Consider the following 24,128-nt stretch of genomic DNA (forward strand, 5'->3'; position numbering starts at 1 on the left):
TCAGTTCCGAAGCAATGAGACAAAAAGTGGACATCTGGTTGCCTCTACCATGATAGGTCCTCTCTTTATTATAACAAGTCAACAAACTTTATCAAAACTGCAGAGATCTCCAACCCAAACTGTGTGCTCTCATGACAATCAGACACAGCCAGACAAAATCTAAAGGCACATTTCTATTATATTTACAGTTCTTACACACATGACACATCAGACCAAGAGCACACACACACAGATCAAACAATCTGAAACACCAAATTAACAGGCCTACCCCACAATGACATCATACATGATACTTAAAACAGTCAAATATACAATTCACATGTAAGAACAGATTTTTTTTAAAGATTTTACACTTGCATGCCGCAATGACACTCACATCATAGTGGTTACGCCTTAAGGCCAATTTCATTTGATTGATTTCATGTTTTTCCCCCTACTAAGCTGATTAGAAGCTAAACATTGCATATCAACCACAGTAGAGTATCAAGCAGAACATTTACTGCAAAGCAAATGAAAACATTCATTCATTTTTCATACTGCTTTGCTCACAAGCATAGGGGGTGCTGGAGCCTATCCCAGCCAACTATGGGCACCAGGGATGGAGACCCTGAATTGGCGGCCAGTCAATCGCAGCCAGCAAAAAAAAAAAAAAAAATGCTTTGATAGCTTAAAATTGTACTGCACAGAGCAATAAACAAGACATCACTGAGAGCAGCAGTACATGTCATATCCAGTGTGTCTACTACAGTCCTGTTTTATTAAGATTTTTGTTGAAAATGTTATACGCGATAAACTTTCAGGGCACAAGGAGACGGACAACCTTCCTCGCTCACGTTCATTCCCAGGGGCAGTTTAGAGTGGGTATGTATCTCTCTTAAAATGTCATATGCACAAATGATCCAGCTATTAATTGTTCCATATCACAGTTTGCATGAAGCTGGAAGGCCAGTGCTTGTTAAGACTTGTGCATTCAGGTTCTCAGTTATAATGTTATTGTCATTTTGTTGGTTCTTTTGAGCTCCCTATGAGCACAAGTAAGAATTGCATTCCTTTTAAAGATAGCAGGCTTTTCCTTGACATGCATGTAAGAAGTTTGGTTACTTGAGATAAAAGGGGACACACACTAAATATTATGAATATTATGTAGATCTTTCTTTGCAAACCGATATGTAATGTAATGTTGTGAAGCAACAATGATTTATAGTTGACTGGGGATATTACAGATCTAAAGTTGGCACTCGGAGGCTTCCACCGAGAACCATCATACCAATTATTATGTAGGGATTTGTTAAAAAAATGATATTAATAATTGTTGTGCACGATAAGTGAAGAATAAGAGAAATTCTCACTCCAGATATTCTGCCAAAACAGAAAGCGCAAACCTATTTATCATAAAACAGCAAGTAGTAACTCCTTTAGTAGGGCACATTAAGTGTTCGGGCCCTCGGGCCTTGGCATAGACATGATTTAAATAATCTGGATCTGTGTATTTACTCAGCCTGAAATTCGTAATATTCAGTACTAAAGTACAGTATTGTCACAATATTTTTGTGGGACTCGCTTCCTACATGCAGCAGATTACTACGATTATTTAATTACAAAAATAATGTGAGACCTTTATGTATTTCCGGGGATGTTTTTAGACATAGTCTAGAAAGACGTCCACGGAATTCTGCAGTAAGGGTTGGTTAGGCGCCGTGGTGCTGCACACCGAGCTCAGTCGTCGTGATGACACTCCATTCTCTGCGGCATTACTCAGCTTCAGGTAAATCTGGGAATGATATATTCGTGATCTTAATGTTAGCCTTCCCTAACACAAAAATACTCCAGAAACTGATATGCTGAAGATAACAGAATATAATGAACAAAACATCATGAGGGAAAGGCATGTGATATTAGAACACAATCCAAATCATTCATGGATTGCTCTACTTACATTCCGGGTATTCTCCGACAGAAGAAGCTCAGTCCTCTCCACCAGCTTTCTAAAAGAGGGTCTTTTCAAGGGGTCCTGATTCCAGCATGAAAGCATCATGTCATACCTGGAGGGGAATGCAGTTCCACGTACAATATCAATTATAAAATGTTATTTGAGGTTCTATCACTTTAATCTATTGATGGTGTAGTAGTTCGCTTTCTAGGTATTTTTTGTTCAATCCTCACAAAGTGGATGTGCAAATTTGAGAATTAATGTTGATTTGTCTGCTATCTGTAAACCTCCATTGGATGAGCACCATCAAAAATGGATAACTGAATGGATAGAATTTGCAATTATGGGAGTAGGTTCATATAAAATGACCATTTTTTGGAATTTGATTATGACCTAAAACTGTTTTTTTTGTTTAAATGATTGTGAAACACACTGCATCTGGCTTGGTGCAAGGCAATGCATTTTTCTTGAAACACACACACACACACTTACATCTCAATGGGTGCAAATTCAGGCTTGCTCATCCGATGGCCCTCTTGAATCAGTCGATAAAATGCTGAGCCCACCTGCATGCCTGGATAAGGACTATTACCTGCATCATACACATTTAAAATCTTATCCAATAATTTATGAACAACATAGGAACTTTTCAGATAGGTAATAATATTTTTTGGGACATTCTACAGCTGATCCATGGCTCTAAACTATTTACCCAAAGAAAAGATTTCCCATAACAAGATTCCGTAAGACCACACGTCACTCTCATATGTGTAGACACAATCAAAGATGCTCTCAGGCGACATCCACTTGACTGGAAGACGTGCCTGCAGGGACGAAAAGCTGCATTACATGGTATAGATTGTTTTTGTTGTTGTCTAATGATTTCTGTAAATCATTGAAAATAATAAAACTAATTCATTGTCCACAGCTGATTAAAGATACACAATAAGTAGTAAAACTAATAATAGTAATAATAAGATTGCACATACACTAAGTGCACCTATGCCAAAATCACATTAGACGAGAATGCAGAATAGAAGGATTTACAAAGTCGGAAGTTTGGAACTCACATTGCCTCGTAGCACGTAGCTGGAATCGGTGGTAATATCGCGTGCCAAACCAAAGTCACAAATCTTGGCCACCCTACCATGAGTGAGCAGAACATTTCTGGCTGCAATGTCCCTGTGAATACACTGCATATACACAACCCAAACAAAAACAGTGAGTATACTGACTTAAAAATAGCATCTGGTAATGAGGGATTATTTATTATGTGTACCTAATATTGTGGTTGGTAATAAAATCTTGAGAAAGACTTACATTTTTAGAGGTGATGTACTCCATCCCTTTTGCTGCTTGGTATGAGAAGCTCAGGAGGTCTTCGGCAGTCAAAGAAAGTTCATCTACATCTTCTAAAAGGGACCGGATACTATGTTACAAATACGTCCTATTTACAGTATATGATATGCATGTTATGGGGAAAGGTTTACCTGTCTGTGACGACCTTTCTTTGTCTGAGGGACGCATGGGCATATATTCTGTGCCTGTCACTTCTCTGGTGCACAACACATGCAGCAATCAATGTGAAGGTATTTTCATATGTTAGGAATATATATATATATATATATATTTTTTTGGAAGATTAGGACTCACCTTGAGGACTCTGTGTGTTTGGTGATGTTGTGATAGCAAGCGTTACCGGTTTGGGAATTTAGGAAGGACTCTCTTTTTCTTCGCAAGAAGTTGAGGAGATCGCCATAGCAACAGTATTCAGTGATAACTAAAATTGGACCTGGAAGGTTGCAGAAGATTTTATAAACTCAATTGCTTGGAACTCAGTTCTAATAGGGAAATAGTGTTTGTGATTAGAAGTCATTCATTACAGCGTCAGTTTACTCAATCGACATTTGCACAAACAAATTGTGAAAATCTGAAAGCTGTGTGACAAAATGCCAATATTTGTACTCTACTCCGTCAGTACTCAATAGGTCTAAATGAGGACTTTTCATACCAAGTGTCTTTCCGACATGGTGGTCAATTGCCAGGCCCAAAAAGGCACAGTTTTTAATGTTGTCTTACAGCACTTAGTCAGCTTCTTGTCATGGCTGCTTGCCATTGACTTCACGGTCCAATAACTGATTTCCATTGAAAGCATAATAGTAACTGTATTACATTGCTGCAACTCAGTAGTTTTTAAGGCATCCAAGACAACAGAAATCAATAATTAAGTCAGGCAAACGCAACAGAATGATAATATAAGAGTCTATAAGAACAAAAGCTTGAGTCTACTTTTATTTAGTTTGAAGTTGCTCTCACCTCCGACCGTACAGGCTCCAAGCAGGTTAACAATATTCATGTGGTTGCCCAGGTAACTCAGTACCTTCAGCTCTGACATCAGCGCCTCCTTTTCTGTGGCGTGAGCGTTTGCTACGATTACATCATCAAGCAGGTCAGTGACACATCCTCATGCTGATTGGAAAAAATCGAAATCAACTAACCACTTACGTTTGAGCATCTTGACGGCGACAGTTGTCACTGTATCAGCTGAACACATGCCATACGCTGTGGCTCTCACCACCTTTCCAAATGCTCCAGAACCCAGGATTTTACCTGATTGATCATACACATGAACTTTTTGCATCAAACCACAGATAGAGAGTAAGAGAAGTATGCACACATGTTCTTTTTCCCTACCAAAACGCAGCTTCTGCCGAGGAAATTCCCATTTAGAGTCATAGGGAAGCTGGGTGGGGTCAAAGTAAATGTAGTTGTTGCCATGGATACTTTCGATGACTTTCCATTGGATTTGGAATTTGGGCTTCTATTCAAAAGGGAAAAAGAAAAGACAACAACACAATTAACCTAAGTTTAGGAATTTGATGTAGTATTTAGAGTGTTCTGCACAACATTTTCAATGATGATTTTTTTCATTACTTTAGCAAATCATTTGGAGGTGTAGTTGTTTTTTTGCATTTACTACAATTACAGTTCTAGGGAAATATGTTATCTCTTAATTCATTTTACTACACATATCATGCCTTGTAATTTATTGTATTGTTCAAGTCTACCTCATTTTCGCTAAAAAGTCTATGTTAGTTTGGGCTCCCCTCAATGCTATTCCATTCGCACCATATGCAGTAATTTGCTCCCCATGCACTTTACGTTTTGAGGTAAACTAATTAGAGTATGAGTCACTGCACTGGAATAAGAGCAAGATGTCATGCTGTTCCAGACGTGTGCCAATTGAATCTCTCTAATGGTTGACTGAGTCATTTAAATTTCATTAGAAGACATTCAAATTACCAACCGCTACCACCACCACCACCACCCCCCAAAAAGATGCAAAAGCCTATTTGCACGATGGCAGTTCGAAGATGCTGACTTTAATCATGTGTGAAGAACGTCTCATCAGGTGATGAGTATCTATCATTTGAATTTAATTGTTAAAGGCAGTTTATATATTGTAACCCCGGGATCAAAACCATTCAAATATGACATTCTCACACCTGCATGTACTTGTATAACAGCACCACCAGGAAGAGGCTGAGGAAGGCACCAGTGGCCACCATGCCAATTAAAAGCGGTGTAAACAGTTCATGGGGGACAAGTCGTTCTGTTCGAGACACAAAGCCAAAATCGGGAGTTACAAACATTTTTATACACAAAACATGACCTCAGGCAACCTCCGGATTAAGACAGACAGCTGCAGCAATGTTATTTGTTTTGTGTTTCAGATTAGCGTGGCGACACCATCTAATCCTAGCCTGCATAGTCAGCATATATTAATCTGATTCATTCTGCAGCCAGTAATCACACACCTGGCCTGCACACAAATGTTTGTGTGCATTTTTGTAGTGAGGTTTACAAGATGAAATAAATGCAGGCACTGCTCTGCCATTCATTTGTGCTTGTGCGTGTGTAAATTAGAGAAAAATAATGTTTTACCGCTAATTGAGAAGAGTGTATATGCTTCTTCATGCTCTGAAGAGGCAACACATTCCAGTGTGTGATAACTGCCGCGCTCTTTGCTAATGTTCAGTCGACTCTCCACTTCACTTCTACTAAAGGTTGACTCGGTCACCATGACAACATCTGCAGTGTCCCATTGGGTGGCATTAGGCAGGTGTGAGCACCTGTGAAGAGGTTATGTGAAAGATATTATGGGGCAAAATTATAATTTTTCATCAAATTACAGATTTTGGTCAGTGTTAAAATATGATCATTCTGGTTTTATTCATGCACCAGTTTTCATTTGTTTTCTCTGAATTTGTTTCACTATATTTATGAAAGACTGTTGGTCCATGGGCTTGTTGAGGCCCACAGGGCAATATTTTGCTTACTCCATTTGACATCATATTAGTATTAACCCGCTTGTATTTTACGTCAGGAAATACATTATATGTACTATATGAATGATTCTAAATAAAATGAGACAATTCATTGAAGGAAATTTTGGGAAAAAAATATAACAATAAAAAAATACTATTCAAAAACAGGCCCAAGTTTATTACAAAGATTAATAAATCTAAATAAAATAAAATACATTTAGAAAAATGTTTTGTGCTTGTTGCTGATGAAATACCTTGTGTGGGGAACGTCACAGATGTACCAGCTGATTTTTGGTACTGGGTGACCAGCAGCAACACACCGCACTTGACCATCAACTGGCCCTTCCTGACCAATAATGACCGGTTTACCTTGAAAAGGGAATAGATAATCATAATCACAATGTCATCAATCTTAGGAACTTGTTTAATGTTGAAGAATTGACTTACTATTGACATATACGTGAAATAAATGGTTGATTGTCGCGTCCTCATGACTCGCTGAGAATTTATAGACACCACCCTCTAAGCCAAGAACCCTCACCAGCTTCAACTCGCTGATAAACCTAAATGTAAAGTCACATATGATTTATTATTTTAGCTGGTGAGAGTGTTCTCAATCTTGCATATGAATACTTGCTAAAATGGTACCTATATTTGTGCTGGTGGATAGTGATGACATGCTCTGTGGTGTTTAGTAGTATTTTGTTGTTGTAAGACCAAGAGAGAACTCTGGGAACTGGATAGGCCTCAAATTCCACTTTGAGATTCAAACTCTCCCCTTCTCGGACTCCGGCCTGGACGGGACTTGGGGGACTTAACATGTTAATGAATCCCTTGGCTATAAAACGGAGAAGATTTTGTTATTAAGCAAACAATCAGTCATATTTCCTTTTAAACATATGTACTTATAATATGGTTTCTAATTCCAAAAATGAATCACTACATTATTCAAAACCAATAGAAAAGCTTATATTTTGAATGGAGTCAAAAAGAAACAAGTACTATACATAACTAACACGATAATATTTTGTTTTTATTTTTTCTCCTGCTGTCAATCTAAATGTCATGCCTGTCAATCAGCATTAAAAATCATTCATTAAGGAATTTCTTATCTAGCGCTTGCATGTAGAATAAATGAATTAAATTTCCTTTTAAATCTGGATTTTGAAATGAGACTGAGTGGTCCAGTTATTGGTACATTGTAAATCCCAGTTTTCTTAAATGTTTGTTCTGCATTTTAGAGACACCATTTTATAGCACCACGTTGCCATGGTCTTGTAATCAAGTCATATCCTAACATGTGCACAAATTCAGAGGTTGTTATGGTTGCATCCTTAGATATATTGTTCCTTTGGGGCCTCTACTTTGCATAATATGCAAATATTAGGACATTTATCATTTGGCTTAATGTTTTATTGGTAATATAGGTCCTGCATATTAGGAAGGTATGAAGGAAGAATTTTGGCTTGGCTGCTGCCCAATTCGAGAAAGATCAAGTTATTGACTTTAAGGAGATAATTCTTTTAGCAGCACGTTTAGTACTGAGTATGGAGGATTATATCTGTCATGGTATTATTGGAGATTCCCTAATTAGATCGAATGATGTAATAGCATCTTAGAATGCAACTCTGTAAGTGCTTTGCTTTACTTACCAAAGACGTCAAGGTGGAGTGGTGTGGAGCTGCTACCAATCTCATTGCTGGCCAAACAGTGGTACATACCCGAATCCGATTGGTTCACATATTGAATCGTGAGTAAAGAGGCCCGTTCATAACCTCGAGAGCCAGACAGGATGTGTGAGGTGTGAGTTTCTTCTGGATGCTGGTGAAACAAAACATCAGGAGTTCTACAAGGCACTTACAAGTTTGACTTTTTCAAAGGTCTCATCTCTATTTTGAGAAAAACTAAAACTTTTCACACAACTTGGATGGAAATTGACCTTTTCATAATCACTGGAATTCATTGAATTTGTTGATGTCTTCATTGCCGATCTAATGAAATTCCCTTTGGGCTTACCTGACTTGTCACATTACATGAGAATGTGATGGATGTGACCTTTGAGCATCAAAATTGAATCACTTGATGCTGAATAACGCCTTGAGTCCCAAAAAGTCTATGCATTCTTTGTGGTTATCGAACATACAGACAAACGAAAAGAAAGGCCACATGATAAAGCGCCTGGAAATTGTCCACTAATCTTTTGAAAAAACTACTTCAGTGTTTTTCATTGAATTATATGGAAAATGGAATGAACTAATGGAAATCCCATTAACCAGTTTAGAGAAAGAAGGACCCAAGTGATTTTTAGTTTTATGTTATGCTCTTCACGTGCCTATAGAAAAGCCACTGACCACAATGGTTGATGTAAAACTCACCGCTGTTGACGGATAGTCCCACTTGACTTGAAAGTATGGGTCGACATTGGAAGAACTGCAAGTAAGCTCAAACTTCTCTCCATTACGCAAGATGACCTTGTCCCTCTGGGATAATGTAATGACTGGAAGGATCAATGGAACTGCAAAAAGTGAAATAATTTTTAGTCATTTGACAATTATTGGATTGGCAAAATTGATGAATATAAATTATCTACAAAAACATTTTTTTACACCCACTATAAATGCCAGTTTGAAATGAAAATGCATTCACATATTGGGTTTATATTTGCATACCCAAAGCCTTAGGCACACTCAAAATGCATGATTTACTTCTTTCAATAAATTTCATTGACATCACCAGCGGTCATGTTTAACCAAGGTTGTCCCAACCCTATTTAGGCCAAATGAAGTCCTCATACAACATTACTAAGCGTTTGTTCAGCATACCGTTCAGTTAATCCTTGTGTCTTTCACCTTCAGACATGTTTTACTCCTTCTCCACGTCATTCAAAAAGCATGCCAATTCTATCTCCCAGGGTGTCTTTGTCTGGACATAGTGTTGCCGTTGCAGAGAATAAACAAGCTATTTATCTACTGCAACTTTCAAATCAGTCCTGTGATGACTGTGCTTCTTAATAACTTTTTTTATAGTACCCTAAATTGGTTGCCAGCCAATTGCAGGGCACATCGAGACAAACAACAATGCAACCACACACTCATAACTAGGGACAATTTTGAGTGGACTATCTGCCCACCCACCATGCATGTTTTTGGGCTGTGGAAGGAAACCAGAGTGACCCCTAGGACGTGACGTCTAGGTAAAATTTAGAGTCTTTACTGACCACTCATTTGGAATGTGGGATAGATGGGGTAATGCCCAGTTGGCCACCAGTTGTCATAATTCATTAGCACTTAAATGAGAAATATAATACAGCCATGATGACATGCTGTTGAAACCAGTAAACAGCATTAGAAAATATGACCATTGGTTACCTGGTAGCACATCCACTGTGTATTGGCTTGACGTCACTTTATCTCCACCAAGCTGTCCCACACAAATGTAGCAACCTTCAAACTCCTTTTTCGAATTGTCGATGATAATGCCTTGCTCATTGTGACTCCAGTATTTCATGTTGGAGGGCAAAGGTCGCCCTTCACACGTCTGTAAACCCAGCAACGTGACTTCCGGGTTGGTCACCACACAGGGAATGGTACAGTTCTCGCCCGCTCGCACCAGGATGTTGTTGACCATAGTGCGCTGGAATGCACTATTGACAGGGTCTGTGCAGAGAAAATATAAGGTGTTGTTGTAAGGTACATGAATTCAAGTGGACTCACTGGTCCTATGGATTCCCCTTGCCTCAAAGACGCACCGTTCACATATACATAGATAGAAGCACGCTCCAGTGTGCTGTTATTGATGCACACATAGGGACCCATGTGGTAGGCTTGCACTACGGGCACCTTGACAACAGCCACGCCGGCCTCCTCAGATTCCCCCTCCAGTCTACGAGCGTTCTCCCTCTGCCACCTCAACCTAAATGTGGCGCCAGACGTGCTGGCATTGTCATAGCAATGGAGCTCAAGATTCCCCCTCTTGGGAACAACTATGTGAGGCCCACTGGGGGAGATGACAGGTTTGCACCACCCTGGAAAAAGACAAAGGATGAGCCTTAACTACAATACAGTAAAATAAAATATTTGGACAGCCAAAACAAGTTTACCTCACAGTGGATTTTATGTGTATGCTGGAAAATGTGCCCAAAACTTTTGGTAATAATGACCAAACTTAAATGTTCCCACAAGTAGGTACCCTGAACTAATGATGAGCTCATCTCAAATTAGTCAGTAAGGCTCTGAGCAGGTATAAAATATATGCCTGTCCAGTTATAGCCAAAGGTGATGTAATTGCAATAACCCATTTTTTTATTCACTGGTTAACCCTTTCAGGGACAATGGTCAGTACAGTGAGACCCTTCACATCTGTATTGAGCAAGTGACTATTTTTATGAATTTACTCTTTGTTTCCATTCAAGCAAGTGAACTGAAAAGGATAAATTATGACTATAATAATAAAAGCTGTATGAATTACCATAATAAATGAATAAGACTATAGACTACATTTCCAATCCATTCTGACTGTCCAATGTTATGCATGTCAAAATGGATTGGACATCTAACGCAGTCAACGGCAGCCAATGAGTTAAATTGGTACCCTTTTAGGGTTAAATATGTCTTTTGCCATCAAGTGGAAAAGTATTTCATTCTTTCGCCAGTCAGTATTTTGATGTTTTCTTCACTGTTTTGCCAACAAAGTAGGTTATTATGTGGAGTTTTTGATATGCCCAATAACAAGGAAGAAAAACACACTGAGCCATTCTGTTATGTAACTTTTGTATGTTGGTTTTGATAGAAAATAACAGAAAGTACATAAGACTGGAATACATCGCATAGTGACGTTGTCTGGTATCAAGCCAAAGTGAATACTCGCATTTCTAAAATTAACAAACAGCGCAGAAGAGGACAAAGCAGAGTACATTAAGTATGGTTCTTAATGTGGGGATTAAAAAGAAAGTTTTCATTGGCACACAGCCATTGAAGATATAAAGCTATCTAACCCTTAGTGGAATAATCAATAAGTATGTGCTGTCCACTGCTGAGTAACCGTGACCTCAGGCCTTTAAAATGATTCTGTTCGAATGAATTAATCAATCTCATATTTAAGTCTTAGTTCAGCAAGTCTTTTTCTGTCAGTTCCCCCTTTTTGTATGTTTGACCCTTTTTGCAGGAACAGGATCTCCATACGACTGTTGTGCCTTTGGGCTAAACTGAGCCCAGCTCCAACGGGTACGTAAACTGTCACCTCTCTGAAAAGTCAACATCCATTTTCTTCTTTCCTTGTGAACGCTCAATGATAAATGTTGATGTCATGTTAGTTTTGTTTGCCTAACTGTTTAGCATGTGTGCAGATCTCTATGTTATTTACTGACCGGTTTCAATAGAAGCATCAGTTTTGGATGAATAATGGATTAATTCTCAACTGACAACACACCTGTTGCCCCGGTTGGAGAATACGGGATACTCCCAACTGCGCCCCCCTTCCCCCATCGTCATCCAATTGGCTGAGATGGTTATGCAAATAAAGATAGATACCATCTGTAAACTTGAGCTCAAAAGTTCAGTTAAACTGTACCGTTAAATTCCTAAATATGCCCATGCCTACTCCAGGAACGCAAACATTGACAGCATTGTTGAAGAGCCAAATCAACAATGAGTTTTACAATGATTTTCCTACTTTGGATGGAAATCAGTTGATAAAAATGATCAATAAATACAAGAGTATTTGTTTTGTAAAAATCTTGATGTTGTTGTGTTTTACATATTGTTTGCACATTTGGGCTGACTCATGGTTAGTGGACAGTTCAATTTATCTGAGTATTATTGAGTGCTCAAATGTACAAAATGAAAGCAACAAATTACCAAGTTGATTTGTCCACATTTATTTAGTGTGACGTTGCCTTTTTTTTAATTTGGAGAAGTGTATAAAAAGTAAATAAGATTGATTCTTTCTGGTCTGTGGAGCGTGCCTGTTTTACTCTTTTGTTGCGACGGATCGCTGCCAGCTCTCTCAAATAATGTTGACTACAGATCTTCACAGTAAAGCAGCCTTAGCCTATACTTTAACTTCCACATGACATTTTATTTTTAAATTGATTGAGTTAAGTGACCTTTCAGCCATTTTGGAGAGGCTTGTAATAGATGTACAAATAGGCAGATATAATATGCATAGTCTCTTTTCTGTTCTCTTTCAATTACGACTTGAGAACATTGTACTTTTAGTAAATAGTTGATGTCCTTTCAAATAAACTGATTAAACAACAACATTTTGGACTCTCATTGTAGTATGTCAATGTATATATAAATGCAACATAATTATACATATATGTGCCTAAAAAGGATTTTGTCATGTTTGTTTATTAGTTATTTTCTTCTGTTTTTAATCTGTGACTCCTTTCTCTCTGTCCACACAAAAAACTACCTGTGTGTTGCTTTGTCCTAATTCATTAAACTAAAATATAAACAACCGCACTGGGAGTACATCAAACTTTTCACTCTATAAGGAGACTCAGATTGCAATACTCCATGTCTAAGCAGCTGAACAGTTGTTTAAAATTAAAAATAAATAAATCATGTGTCCATTTTTTAACACATCATTCAAACATATGTAGAAAATTGGCATGTATAAGTATATTCCCCATGTATTTATAAATAGATATCATTGAAATTATGAGCTTTATAGACATTATACTGTATGTTGATCATCTCTAAACTAATACCAAACTATGCAACCATAAAAACATATATATTACCAAATATAAACCTTATTGTGTATATCCAGTGCAGAATTTCAGTCCTGAACAGTGACCAAGGCTATTTCCACAACAAAAGTGTTTCCTACCTGTCAGTGGCAGGAAAATCAACTGTGATGCAAAAACAATCCACAGGCATGCCCTGCTGAAGTTTTCCATCTTGTTGCTTTACTCCATATGTCTCATAACATCCTGCACCATCATAAAAAAGCTCCAAACTGCATCCAGCATGGCAAGAACCGACCCACTCTTTTGTATGTGGTGCGTTAGGAAGTGGAGCTCTCGGTGATGGATTAAAAACAGTGCATTGGATTGAGCCTCTCCTCCTTCTCTAGATTCTCCTCCCTCACATGGGCACCTCCTCCCTGTCCCGTATTGGCTGGAGGCAGGCCAAAAGTGATGAGTGGGGCATTACTGGAAATTTACTTGACAATTTCCAACGTGTATGCATTATTGTGGAGAGAATATAAACAAAAACTGGTGCAACAGTTTTATGTTGTTCTAATTTGTTTGGATGAGTTATTAATGCACCAAATGTGACAGCCTCTTTTCACACTTGAGTGTTTCTTCCCATTGTGATGCTCATTGAGTTGATAATGGACCCTTTTCTGCCTTTACAATGAGAATCGGGATCATTTCCATGTTTCCTTGTAAAAAAACTATGTAAAAAAATGTACAACTTTAACTCTGACCAAATCATACTGAAAGATATTTCTCATAGATTGCCACTTTTAAGTTGATTATTGCAGAAATATTTTGGAAACCAGTATCAATTATATGGTTTATCATTGTATTATTTGGATATTTATAGCTAACTTTATTAGTTAAAGCAACTAAAAATGTTTGGAAATGTGCGATGTTTTTAAACTTTTACACATTTTATTTGTTTCCTCAAGGGGAAAGGCTGCTTCACTTTATTGTAATTAGAATTATCACAAGACTAAACAATAATTCACTTTATATTTATTGCCAGAGGCATATTAATGTATCATCAAACAACATCAAATATTAGTAAATGCATGTGAGTGTGTCTCAAAATTAAACAATATGATAAACACCTTAGGTTTATATTTAATACATTTTGTTTTTCTGGTTTTTTTTTACTAATAAAGTTGCTATCAAAATTTCCTGCTCATTTAATAGTGATTCAAGTCTAACTTCATTTATTTACCTCTTACCACAAATTGTGTTGACATTCTTATCTGAAACTAAAATGTAGACATTTTATTTCTGGGTGACTACATGTTGCGTGAAGGGTGGGTTAGGGTTAGGGGATTAGGGGGGGTGAGGTAAGACAATAAAAACTAATGAATTTCATCCAGAGGCTAAAGGAATAAGGATCTCTTATTTTGTTTTAATCACAATGCAAATGTCACTCTCATGGGCCAAATGTGGTTTTATTGATACACAGCATCTCTTGGCATGAAAGAGACACTTCAATTTGCTCCACTGTTTGTGTGTGAGCATACCATACATGTATGTGTGTGTTGTTTCTATAATTAATGTGTTTTCTTGTTCCTGAACGGACACTGGGACAGTTATGTTTTTCTTACGCACATGATGAATTTCTCACTACCCTGTGGCTATTTGTGCCTTTTTGAGCTCATGATAAGATTTTAAACAGCACACACAAAGAACATGGAGTCTTTTTTTGTGGCTGAGTGGTCATTAAGTGCACAAATTAAATATTATATTTGTCACCACAGGGTATTCTGCGATAGATTTGTTTACTACAAAATGTCCCCATTGGAGTTAGATGATGTACTAAATTCTATTTTATTCTTTTTAGTCATCTGCTTCTTTCTTTTTTTTACTCCAATTATTAAAGGGACAGTTTGTTGTGAGCAGGGGGGATAAAAGCAATATAATTGTATATTTTCTACAAGAAAAGGAGTGGGGCTGGTAGAGGGGGTCAACAAGTTCAGCAGAAACTAACATATAGCAAATAAAAGTAGTTATAGTGCCCCAAAACCAGCAAAAAAGGATCCAATGACTCAAAATCTATCATCATTATTTGCTCCTGAACCCTCATCATTGTTTTCAGGTGTAAAGCACCTGCTCAGCGCAACAAACCAAAGATATCAAAGTACGTACACTATACCTAAGCCTAACATATGTTTCTGGGAGGATGAGACTGCATGCCGTTCTTCATCAAAACTGTCCATCCACTGTGTGTCCATTTCCACTGAGTTCACGTCACTTGAGAGGTTTATTGCCACCGCCTTTTCCATTATTCATATGAGGTGAACGTCTATAGCAGATCTGGGCTGACTCATTCTGACTTAGCGTGCGTATATTTGGATGTGTGTGTGAGAGTCTGTGTGTGTGTATGAGTCATTCCAGGCTTTTAGACAGATGAGGACGGCAACCTCGAGGAGGACAGCAGAGGTTTAATACTAGAAAAATAGCCACTTCGATTAGATTACGTCATGGTAACATTCCTCTCCAGATGCTCAACCTCCTTTTCTCGCTCTCGTTCACCTTCCATTCTCCTCTGTCTCTTTTTATTTTTCTTCTTTTTTTTTTTTTTACTTCTCCATCCTCTATGATGCACACGCACACACGATAACTCAATCACCTACAAATGGGGATCACACCCTCAGGCGGCCACGTGGAGCCTGCCAGAGAAAAGCACGCCTTTAAAAAAAGACTTCAACAGAAATTATACCTTGCGGTTTTGTGTTTCACTGACTGGCCAAGCTTTTATTATGATGCAATCTAACACTCCCCTGGCTGAACTTGATCTCTCCATCTTCTGCTGCTTGGATACAGAGGGATGTTGGTGTTTTTGTTTGGTGACCTTGTAATGTTTAAGAGTCACTTTGTGGTTTAATTGCGGTTTTGAAACCTCTGTTAGAATTCACTCATGTACTATGTTCAAAGTTAGAACTCACCTGAGTTTCCAAAAAAAGAAGTACTCCTCTTAAGTAAAAATAGAACAATTCTCTTTCTGTTTGCAGATCACGTGTGTACCTGTCATTCTACCTGTTAATACATGAAATTATGGTAGACTTCAATGTAGCTGTATATATATATATATATATATATATATATATATATATATATATATATATATATATATATATATATATATATATATATATATATATATATATATATATATATATATATATATATATATATATATATATATATATATATATATATATATATATATATATATATATATATATATATATATATATATATATATATATATATATATATATATATATATATATATATATATATATTTATAGAATGTGTGTAATCCAGGAAGATGATATGGATTGACACCGTGCCAAGCAGACCCGCACGAATCTATGTAAGCTATTATCAGCGTGTATAATTTTACCGATAGGGCAGTGATCGTCCTCTGTCTAGATAAACATGATTAAGATCGACTTGTTGTAAACTGCCCTAATCCACTATAACATGAGGGGTGGGCATGGGGCCAACGGATGGGGAGGAAGGACCGTGGCACAGAGAGAAGGAGAAAAGGAATGCAATGATGGGAAAGGAGCTTTGAAGGGCATGAAAGTGATGAGAAAGTGATGTATTGTGGAAAAATTGACTTTATGATGCTGAAAAAAATGGAACGCTGAGAAATATAATGTTACAGAAGGTTAAAATTTCCCTTTTCAGTGAGTGATACTCTGCAGAACTATTGAGCCAGCTCTATCATCAGATTATGTAGGTGTACCTAATTTGGTGTCCTGTGCGCGTAAATCATTTTCTCACATCTGCAGTTTCCACTTCAGTGTAATGTTTCATTGGCAAGCATTAGATTGGGGAGTGTCATAATCTTGTTTTCTGTCTGTCTCTCCCTTCTAAACGAGAGCAGATCTAACATTAACTTTGATTTCACTCATTTGTTTGTGTTTTTTATCTGCAATTTCTGTGAGTTGTTTTAAAGTGCAAAAAATAGTTTCAAAAATATGCAGGGGAAATGATGGGGTAAAAAAGACGATTGAAGGATGAGCATGGACAAAAAGAATAGAATTAATATAATTTGAGCAATGATCGGATTAGTTAAGGAAACTTCCCTGCCCTTCCGTTTCTTCATTGTGTGGTCTAAATGAGCATAGATGAACACAAAAAGGCACAATCAAATTAATTCAGATGTTGCACACTATAAACACTGAGTGAGAATGTTGCATGCATGTTTATTATCTCAGAACCTCCACATTGAAATATGGCTGAATAAGTATTCGCATAATAATCACCACAGTAAAGAGGTACTAAAAGCTAAAGTGGTGCTGTGGACAAAACGAGAGAGTGCGAGAATCCACATATTTGCAATGTCAATTAGTGACATGCCAAAGTGGCCCCTTGGTCACAAGCCATAAATGCATTTACAATATGCATTGCATTACTGGGCTGGCTTTTGGTGAACAAGCCAACCACAACAGCAAAAAACGTGACATCGCTTTAGTGTTGACAAGCCAAAAGCCAAAAGGCTGCTCTGTAAACTCACAAAAAATCATTACTAAATAAAATAAAACAATAAAACACATTGATGAATTAGAACTATTTTATGATATGGTTAACTGGCCTGACTTGCACACAGGCCAGGGGTTTCCAAACCTTTTATTCAAGGATGCAAGGGTCATTTTGAAATACACAGAAAGGTCGTGTGCGTCCATGTGCACATTGTGATGTTAGATCCACATGACACTGAATAGGATAAGTGGAAAAAATGATCTCACACATTAAGACAATCTTCATGAAAAGTTATAATGTAAGGGTGTTTTCACTTTAAATGAATCTGATTAGAGACAAAATGAGGGGAAACTCATTAAATTATGTGTTTACAAACCTATAATTGCATAGGGGTTAATAGTTGTACACTATAAACGAGGCAAAACTACACAAAATAAAGACATTTTATGCATAGGTTTTTGTTATGTAGAAGTTATGAAACAGTTCAAGTCATTCAATACTAGGACTTATTTTTTTGCAGAACATTAAATTGAGCTTCACACGCACCTGCCGCTTGAGGCGCTGTCTTTTCTGTCTTTGATTCACCTGCCGAATTGTTGACCATCCTGGGAGAGCGCCTTCTAAGTGCTTCCGTTTTACCCCTCGACTCCGCCACTTTACTAGATAAATCTATGGAATATAATTTTATATTTACCCAACTCAAAGGCGCAGCTCCACGTAGACGAATTGTTGACCGTCTCCCCCGTGAGGTTGCATTAAAAGTTTGAAAAGATGTCAGCCACCGAAGAAGGGGACAAAACGGCCAACGCTGATGCTAGCGCTGGAGACGAGGAGGAGGAATGGCTTTATGGAGGTAAAAGTGCCGCTTTGTGTACCAATGTGTGTCTCTTGTCATGCAGGGTGTAGTTATCAACGAAGTAGTGATCCCGAATAGTAAAGATCTCAAACTAATGAAGTCTCTTAGCATATCTTGCTCGGCTAAATAGACTTAGCTTCTGTGCCTAGCAAGCTGAGGCCTCGTGACACCGGTCAATTTGTACCTCATTTGAATTAAATCATCAGTCGTGCATTTATATTTCTACGTTAAACATTCATTTTTTTGCTGTTGCGTGCATATGAACTGGTTTGTATTGGGCCATCTTGTGACTTGATTTTAGATGAAACTGAAGGGAAGGAGGGTGAAGAGGAGGAGGAAGTAGAGGAAGAAGCAACAGCAGATAAGTCGGCTACTGTTGTTGACAGGTAAAAAGACAAGACACCTTAAGTCAAATCCGTTGTCGTTTTTGTGTACTAGTTTGCAGGATCTTCTCAGTGATCGATCATTTGCTGCTAGTTCTGTCTTTTCAAACGGGTTAGAATCATTTCTAAGTATTCAATTTACTTCTAAATATACTTTACCATTTTTTTGCCACTAAAACCAGTTCCCAGATCCTGGTTCTGGCTGATCTTACCACAAATTAGTTGGAGGATCGTGTACTTGATGAAAGCCTACTTAAATTGTCTTGGTTGAACAGTATTGACATTCCACAATTAGATTTCACTTTGGGAAAATCTGGAAATGTAATATACATCTATAATCTTCATTTTAATTTGATCCTAAAACAGAAAGTCGTCACTCATGATTTCCTTTCCCGGGCCACACAAAATGATGTGGCGGGCCAGATTTGGCCCCCGGGCCACCACTTTGACACCTGTGCTCTAAACTATTTAGTCCTAATTTTATGGACACCTGTTTAATAAGAGCAACAGCAATTGATGTGGGGCTGCCATTTGTCTATATTTGAATATTTAAGGCCTCTTTGGTGAATTTGACATTTGAATGCTTTGTTTAATCCACAGCGCTCCTAGTGAGGCTCCTGCTGAGGCTGCCACCGAGGAAGCCGCCGAACATGCCACAGGAAACGGTGTGGCTTCAGAGGTAGCCCGCATACACACTGCTAGGTTAAGACTATACATCCATTTGGATTTCTACAAAAAATAATTAATTCTCAGGCTCAGGCCACAGAGGACGCTCCAGGCGAAGATGCTGAGAGTGACAGCGACAGCGATGATGACGACGACGATGTCCGGGTCACCATTGGAGACATTAAAACCGGGCCTCCACAATACACGTATGCATTTGAAATACTGTTTTGATTGCAAATTGTTCCCATGTCATTTCAAGGCATTGTCCTAATGTGTCTTTCTTTCTCTCCTCCAGACCATATGGTGCTCCACCTGTAAATCTGAACATTAAAACACCTGGCTCCCGATCATATGGACAAGGTAGGCGCAACTGTCTTTGGCTCATTCTAACCGCCTAAAGATGGTCCATGTTTAACAGCCCCTACTTTTTGTTCCAAGTTACTGCAAAAGTGAAAGGAGTCGATCTTGATGCTCCCGGTAACATTAATGGCGTCCCAGTGCTGGAAGTGGATTTGGATGGGTATGAAGAGAAGCCCTGGAGGAAACCAGGTATGTTTTGCACAGACTCAACCATTCGTTCCACCAGGAGTTCATTTTTCACCCTGAATTCCATCAGCCCGGTCTGATGTCTTTTCTTTGCAACTAATTGCCGGATGTTGTCTTGTGTTTGTGCAGGGGCGGATTTGTCTGACTACTTTAACTATGGCTTTAATGAAGACTCGTGGAAGGCTTACTGCGAGAAGCAGAAACGATTGCGCATGGGCCTGGAAGTTTCATCCGTAACCTCGGTGACTAGCAAAATCACTGTAAGTGAGCAGTGTTTTTGTTTTGTTTTGGGTTCCTTCTACTTTTGTTGTGAAATTAGACATGGGTGGTGTATCACAGGGCTTCAGATGTCATTTTTGAAAAGAAACAATCACAATTTGTAAACATCTTGTGTTTTGTTTTCTTAAAAATGACTTGACAAGGTCCAACAAGGCAGAACAGGCAACGACAAGGACATATCCAGCCTTTCTATTCATACTTCCAAAGCCGACTTCTCCTCTCCAGTCAATCTGTACAAGTCTACCACAAGTCAGAGCACCAGGTAAGACTTATTTCTTTTAATAAAAGAATACGAACTGTAATTTGGATTTTAATGCAAATTAATTTGGATTTAAATGCAAACTGGAATTTGGATTTTAACGCAAACTGGAATTTGGATTTTGATGCAATCTTTTAGCTTTTCAGTTCAACTGGAGTTAGCTAAATGGCTCACAAACCAACGTTGGATTCTTTTTGTTTGCTGTATGCCAAACTGTTACCATGCTGCATTTTTGCATGTTCGACCAGTGAATACAGCAAAACTGATCACCAAAATTGACGTTAATCATAAATAACCCTCGCGTACCTGAAAGTGATGTGTTCAACAAAAAAAGGGGGTCTGTGAGGGACCTCTTGTATGTGGGCGTTGGTGTCTGTTACTCTTATTTCCTTTACCCCTGGTAGGATCTCCCCCCCTCAATGGTCCGGTCTGCCTGTCCCGGATATGTCCTGTTATACGTAAGTGGGCATGGCCTTGTCCAAATTAGCAGGGGGAATGAAAGAATTAGGCGACTGGTTTGTTTAACAAACAATGTTTTTCTGAATTATTTTTTGGTAGTGTGTGTAATTCGCACAGGCATGAATTGGTGTGAACTTGTTTTTTTGCTATTGTTTGTCAGGGATGAATCTTTTGTGTTCTCATTACATGTCGACTTGTGGATCATTTTTTTGCAATCTGACTACCGTAGATGAGATTCAAGAAGTTATAGGTTCAAAGCGGACCCTAGTCTTCTTGTGTGTTTCTGTGTTTTCACAATGCTTGCGTGGCTTTTCTCCATGTACGTTGGCCTTGTGTTACTCCGAAATTTCATACATTTTTTGATAGGATAATTGAATATTCTTCAAAAAAGTACGTGTGAGTGCAGACTACAGTCGGTTGGCAATCAGACCATGATGTTTTGAAAAAAGCCCACGAGACAAGCTGCTTTATATTGTTATTTTTGAACTGAGCTCCGTAAAAAAGAAATTCCCAGCAATTATAAGTTATGTCAGTTTAGCAGAACCACACTTTGAACTTGATATGTGCATGTTTTTTTCTCCCCCTCAGGAAAAACAGCGGTACCATCGATGTGATTGGTGGGGGGACAGCCACCATAAGCAGGGTGGAAGGGCGACGCCGGCACAATTTAGATGGGAATAACATCCAGGTTCTCAAACACACTTTGACAGAAATATCAACTTCAAAATCTCGGCATTTAAGAAAATCTACATGCATTGCTTTTGATGTTACAGGTGATCTCTGAGCACTCGACATCAGATGCCGATTCAGCCCCTGCAAAGATACCCAGCTTCTTTCCCCCAGGACCCCTGCCTCCAAACATCCCCCCTCCGCCTTTTCTCCCCCCGCCCCCCAACGTCAGCTCGGCACCCCCTCTCATCCCGCCGCCTCGTGAGTGTTTTCCTCCATAAAGATGCCTGTTTGGTTTGCTGATGTTAATCCTGTCTTTTTGTTACACTGAGTGGACACCTATTAAACCAATTGGCTGTCATTAATTGCATTAGATGTCTAATTCATTTTTTACAAGGACGAACGACAAATGTATTCGCCACTCAGTTAAAATAGTCTGGTCGTCTCGCAGATCAATTCCACTGGAAGATAAGCTTTCAAAGTCAAGCCTCACAGTTTGAATGAAGTTGACACTTTAGCAGCCACCTATAAATCCTATTTTAAAAAGTAAAATGAAATGTTGTTTTTATGACAAAAATGATACTTGCCTTATAATGGGATATTATTGGTCTTAAATGTCAAGAAGCTTTTTCTAATGGCCAAAATAGTTCTTCTCAAACAAAATTCAACCTTTTGAATAACTCCTTATAGTGACCACTGTCCCTGGAAGGGTAACAGACATTCACTTTTCTTTTGTTTTTTGTCCCTCTTAGGTTTGCCCATCACAGTTCCCCCGCCAGGGTTTCCTCCTCCACCCAGTGGTCCCCCACCTTCAATCATTCCAACTATGGATAGGTAACAATATATACGAGTGCTCTAAATTGCTCAAATTGATTAGTTTAATTTATATGTGGAGGATATCTAGAACAACCTGGCGTGCCAGGTTAATGCCACATGAAATTGGAAAACTATTTACACACATACAAACATGCCACAGTTTAATATCTCTTGCCGTTCCAGCCACGGTGGCGGTTACGACGGACGCGCTATTCCACCGTATCCCTTCCCACAAGGTAGACCACTTGAAATCTTATTTTTGACATAATTCATATTTAGTCTCATGTCTCCAATTGAAACCCTTTCGCTGCCACATTGTCTCCAGGTGCATACCCACCCCCCATGGCCGGAGGCGTTCCTACACCTTGGCCGCCGCTAATGGATAACTCCAAACCGTGGGACTACTACTCCCGTCGTGACGACAAAAGAGAAAAGGAAAGAGAGCGACCCCGAGAGAGGACGCATGAGCGGGAGCGAGAGAGGGATAGGGAGCGTGAGCGGGACCGAGATCACAGCCCCACGGGAATTGCCTATGCCAGGTGGGAACAAAATGCCACTTGTTTGTTTTTGTGAAGGACAAGAGCTTCATTAGTGTATACTCCTATTGCCAACACAGAATACATTTATTAGACAATTCACATTCTGAATGGAAAGCTGCGATATTTTTATATATAGATGCGCCTTACTTTCCAAGATTTCCAGATCCCACTAGCTTCATGTATGTTGGTGTTGACAATAAAAGCAACATTATTGGAGCTTAACTCATAAATATTTTAACGAATAAGTTCCCATTGACGGCTCCGGATTCTTTTTTGTTGGCCTCCAATGGAGCAAACTAAACCTAAATGGCTCCCTTTGCTACAGCGACGAAGAGCGCTATCGTTACCGCGAGTACCAGGAACGCGGGTACGGAGACCGTCATCGGGAGCGGGCTAGCCGGGAGAAGGAGGATCGCCATCGCGAGAGGCGGCATCGGGAGAAAGACGAGGGCCGCCACAAGTCATCTCGCAGGTAATCTATCCCTCTAGTTATGATGCCAAATTTGCCTGTTTTGTTTTAATTGTATTTTTTTATTATTGTTGTCGAGCTGGTCTTAGTCTTGAATTTCACCTGCCTCGAGCTAGCTTTTATGAACCCTTCCCACATTTCCATAGCAGCAGCAGCCGGAGGCGGCATGACAGCGAAGAGGCCGACAGCCACCGGCGGCACAAACACAAGAAGAGCAAACGGAGCAAGGAGGGCAAAGAAGCCAGCGAAGACATGGGTGCCGACCAAGAGAACCAGGAGGCCATGGATTGAGCGTCACTTCCCTGTTCACCCCAAACTCCCGCCCGCATTTTCTCCCTGCTCTCCCTCTGTCCAATCCTACCGAATACAAGAGGAAATCCGAGACATGACCGGATCTGTCACGTCCCTGGATGTCTTCGTTCACTGCTGTGTCTGCCCTCTTCCTTCCTCACCAAATGAGGTCGGAAAGGAGCAGCCGTTTTTCCATCTTTGCCACTCGATGACCTCATTGTTTCGGCCTCCTCCCTCCTCGTGGGCTCTGATGTTCTTCCTCTTCTTTTGTTTGTCTTTAAAATTCATGTTGTGTACGAAGACAGCCATTAGAGCTAGAGTTTGTCAATTTCAATTATAAACACATCTTTTTCATAACTTTTCTTTGGCTTTTCTGTTGTTTACACCTAATGATTGTTCCAAACCTGACAGGTTTTGAAACCATCAAATCTAAATTTGAAAATCAATTAC

General features: G+C 39.0%; 2 protein-coding genes across 5 annotated transcripts; one reads left to right on the forward strand and one right to left on the reverse strand.

Annotated features, from left to right (window-relative positions):
* Nucleotides 1-33: 33 nt before the first annotated feature.
* On the reverse strand, nt 34-13,303 carry kitb (KIT proto-oncogene, receptor tyrosine kinase b). Its single transcript, XM_077719406.1, has 21 exons — nt 13,093-13,303; nt 10,007-10,282; nt 9,627-9,914; nt 8,634-8,773; nt 7,911-8,079; nt 6,907-7,096; nt 6,706-6,821; nt 6,513-6,627; nt 5,876-6,063; nt 5,437-5,543; nt 4,625-4,751; nt 4,436-4,540; nt 4,247-4,357; nt 3,584-3,722; nt 3,421-3,485; nt 3,251-3,342; nt 3,001-3,123; nt 2,643-2,754; nt 2,423-2,522; nt 1,937-2,042; nt 34-1,771 (listed from the first exon to the last, which is right to left on the reverse strand). The coding sequence occupies exons 1-21, from the start codon at nt 13,160-13,162 to the stop codon at nt 1,640-1,642; spliced, it is 2,871 nt and encodes a 956-aa protein (XP_077575532.1). The 5' UTR covers nt 13,163-13,303; the 3' UTR covers nt 34-1,639.
* A 4,718-nt stretch (nt 13,304-18,021) lies between these two features.
* On the forward strand, nt 18,022-24,038 carry fip1l1b (FIP1 like 1b (S. cerevisiae)). Of its 4 annotated transcripts, none has more exons than XM_077719489.1 (16): nt 18,022-18,299; nt 18,604-18,688; nt 19,286-19,364; nt 19,439-19,557; nt 19,647-19,711; nt 19,790-19,900; nt 20,027-20,157; nt 20,320-20,438; nt 20,840-20,893; nt 21,483-21,582; nt 21,668-21,824; nt 22,316-22,397; nt 22,563-22,615; nt 22,705-22,918; nt 23,244-23,390; nt 23,534-24,038. In XM_077719489.1, the coding sequence occupies exons 1-16, from the start codon at nt 18,218-18,220 to the stop codon at nt 23,676-23,678; spliced, it is 1,743 nt and encodes a 580-aa protein (XP_077575615.1). In that variant the 5' UTR covers nt 18,022-18,217; the 3' UTR covers nt 23,679-24,038. The 4 variants fall into 4 exon arrangements, with proteins under 4 accessions (XP_077575615.1, XP_077575617.1, XP_077575616.1 ...); XM_077719491.1 differs by having other exon boundaries at nt 23,537-24,038; XM_077719490.1 differs by lacking the exon at nt 20,840-20,893.
* Nucleotides 24,039-24,128: the final 90 nt, after the last annotated feature.

The sequence above is a fragment of the Stigmatopora nigra genome, chromosome 6, assembly GCF_051989575.1.
Source record: "Stigmatopora nigra isolate UIUO_SnigA chromosome 6, RoL_Snig_1.1, whole genome shotgun sequence".
Lineage (NCBI taxonomy): Eukaryota > Metazoa > Chordata > Actinopteri > Syngnathiformes > Syngnathidae > Stigmatopora > Stigmatopora nigra.

Bases quoted from the DNA above. Each gene is read 5' to 3' on its own strand.
- kitb (XM_077719406.1), bottom strand. From the start codon at position 13,162: ATGGAAAACTTCAGCAGGGCATGCCTGTGGATTGTTTTTGCATCACAG. The intron at 6,064-6,512 runs GTATTTCATCAG...ACCTCTTCACAG, and splicing joins TGTGACGTTCCCCACACAAG to GTGCTCACACCTGCCTAATG. The intron at 2,755-3,000 runs GTGAGTTCCAAA...TCGTCCCTGCAG, and splicing joins GCTACGTGCTACGAGGCAAT to GCACGTCTTCCAGTCAAGTG.
- fip1l1b (XM_077719489.1), top strand. From the start codon at position 18,218: ATGTCAGCCACCGAAGAAGGGGACAAAACGGCCAACGCTGATGCTAGC. The intron at 19,365-19,438 runs GTAGCCCGCATA...ATTAATTCTCAG, and splicing joins GAAACGGTGTGGCTTCAGAG to GCTCAGGCCACAGAGGACGC. The intron at 20,158-20,319 runs GTAAGTGAGCAG...TGACTTGACAAG, and splicing joins CGGTGACTAGCAAAATCACT to GTCCAACAAGGCAGAACAGG.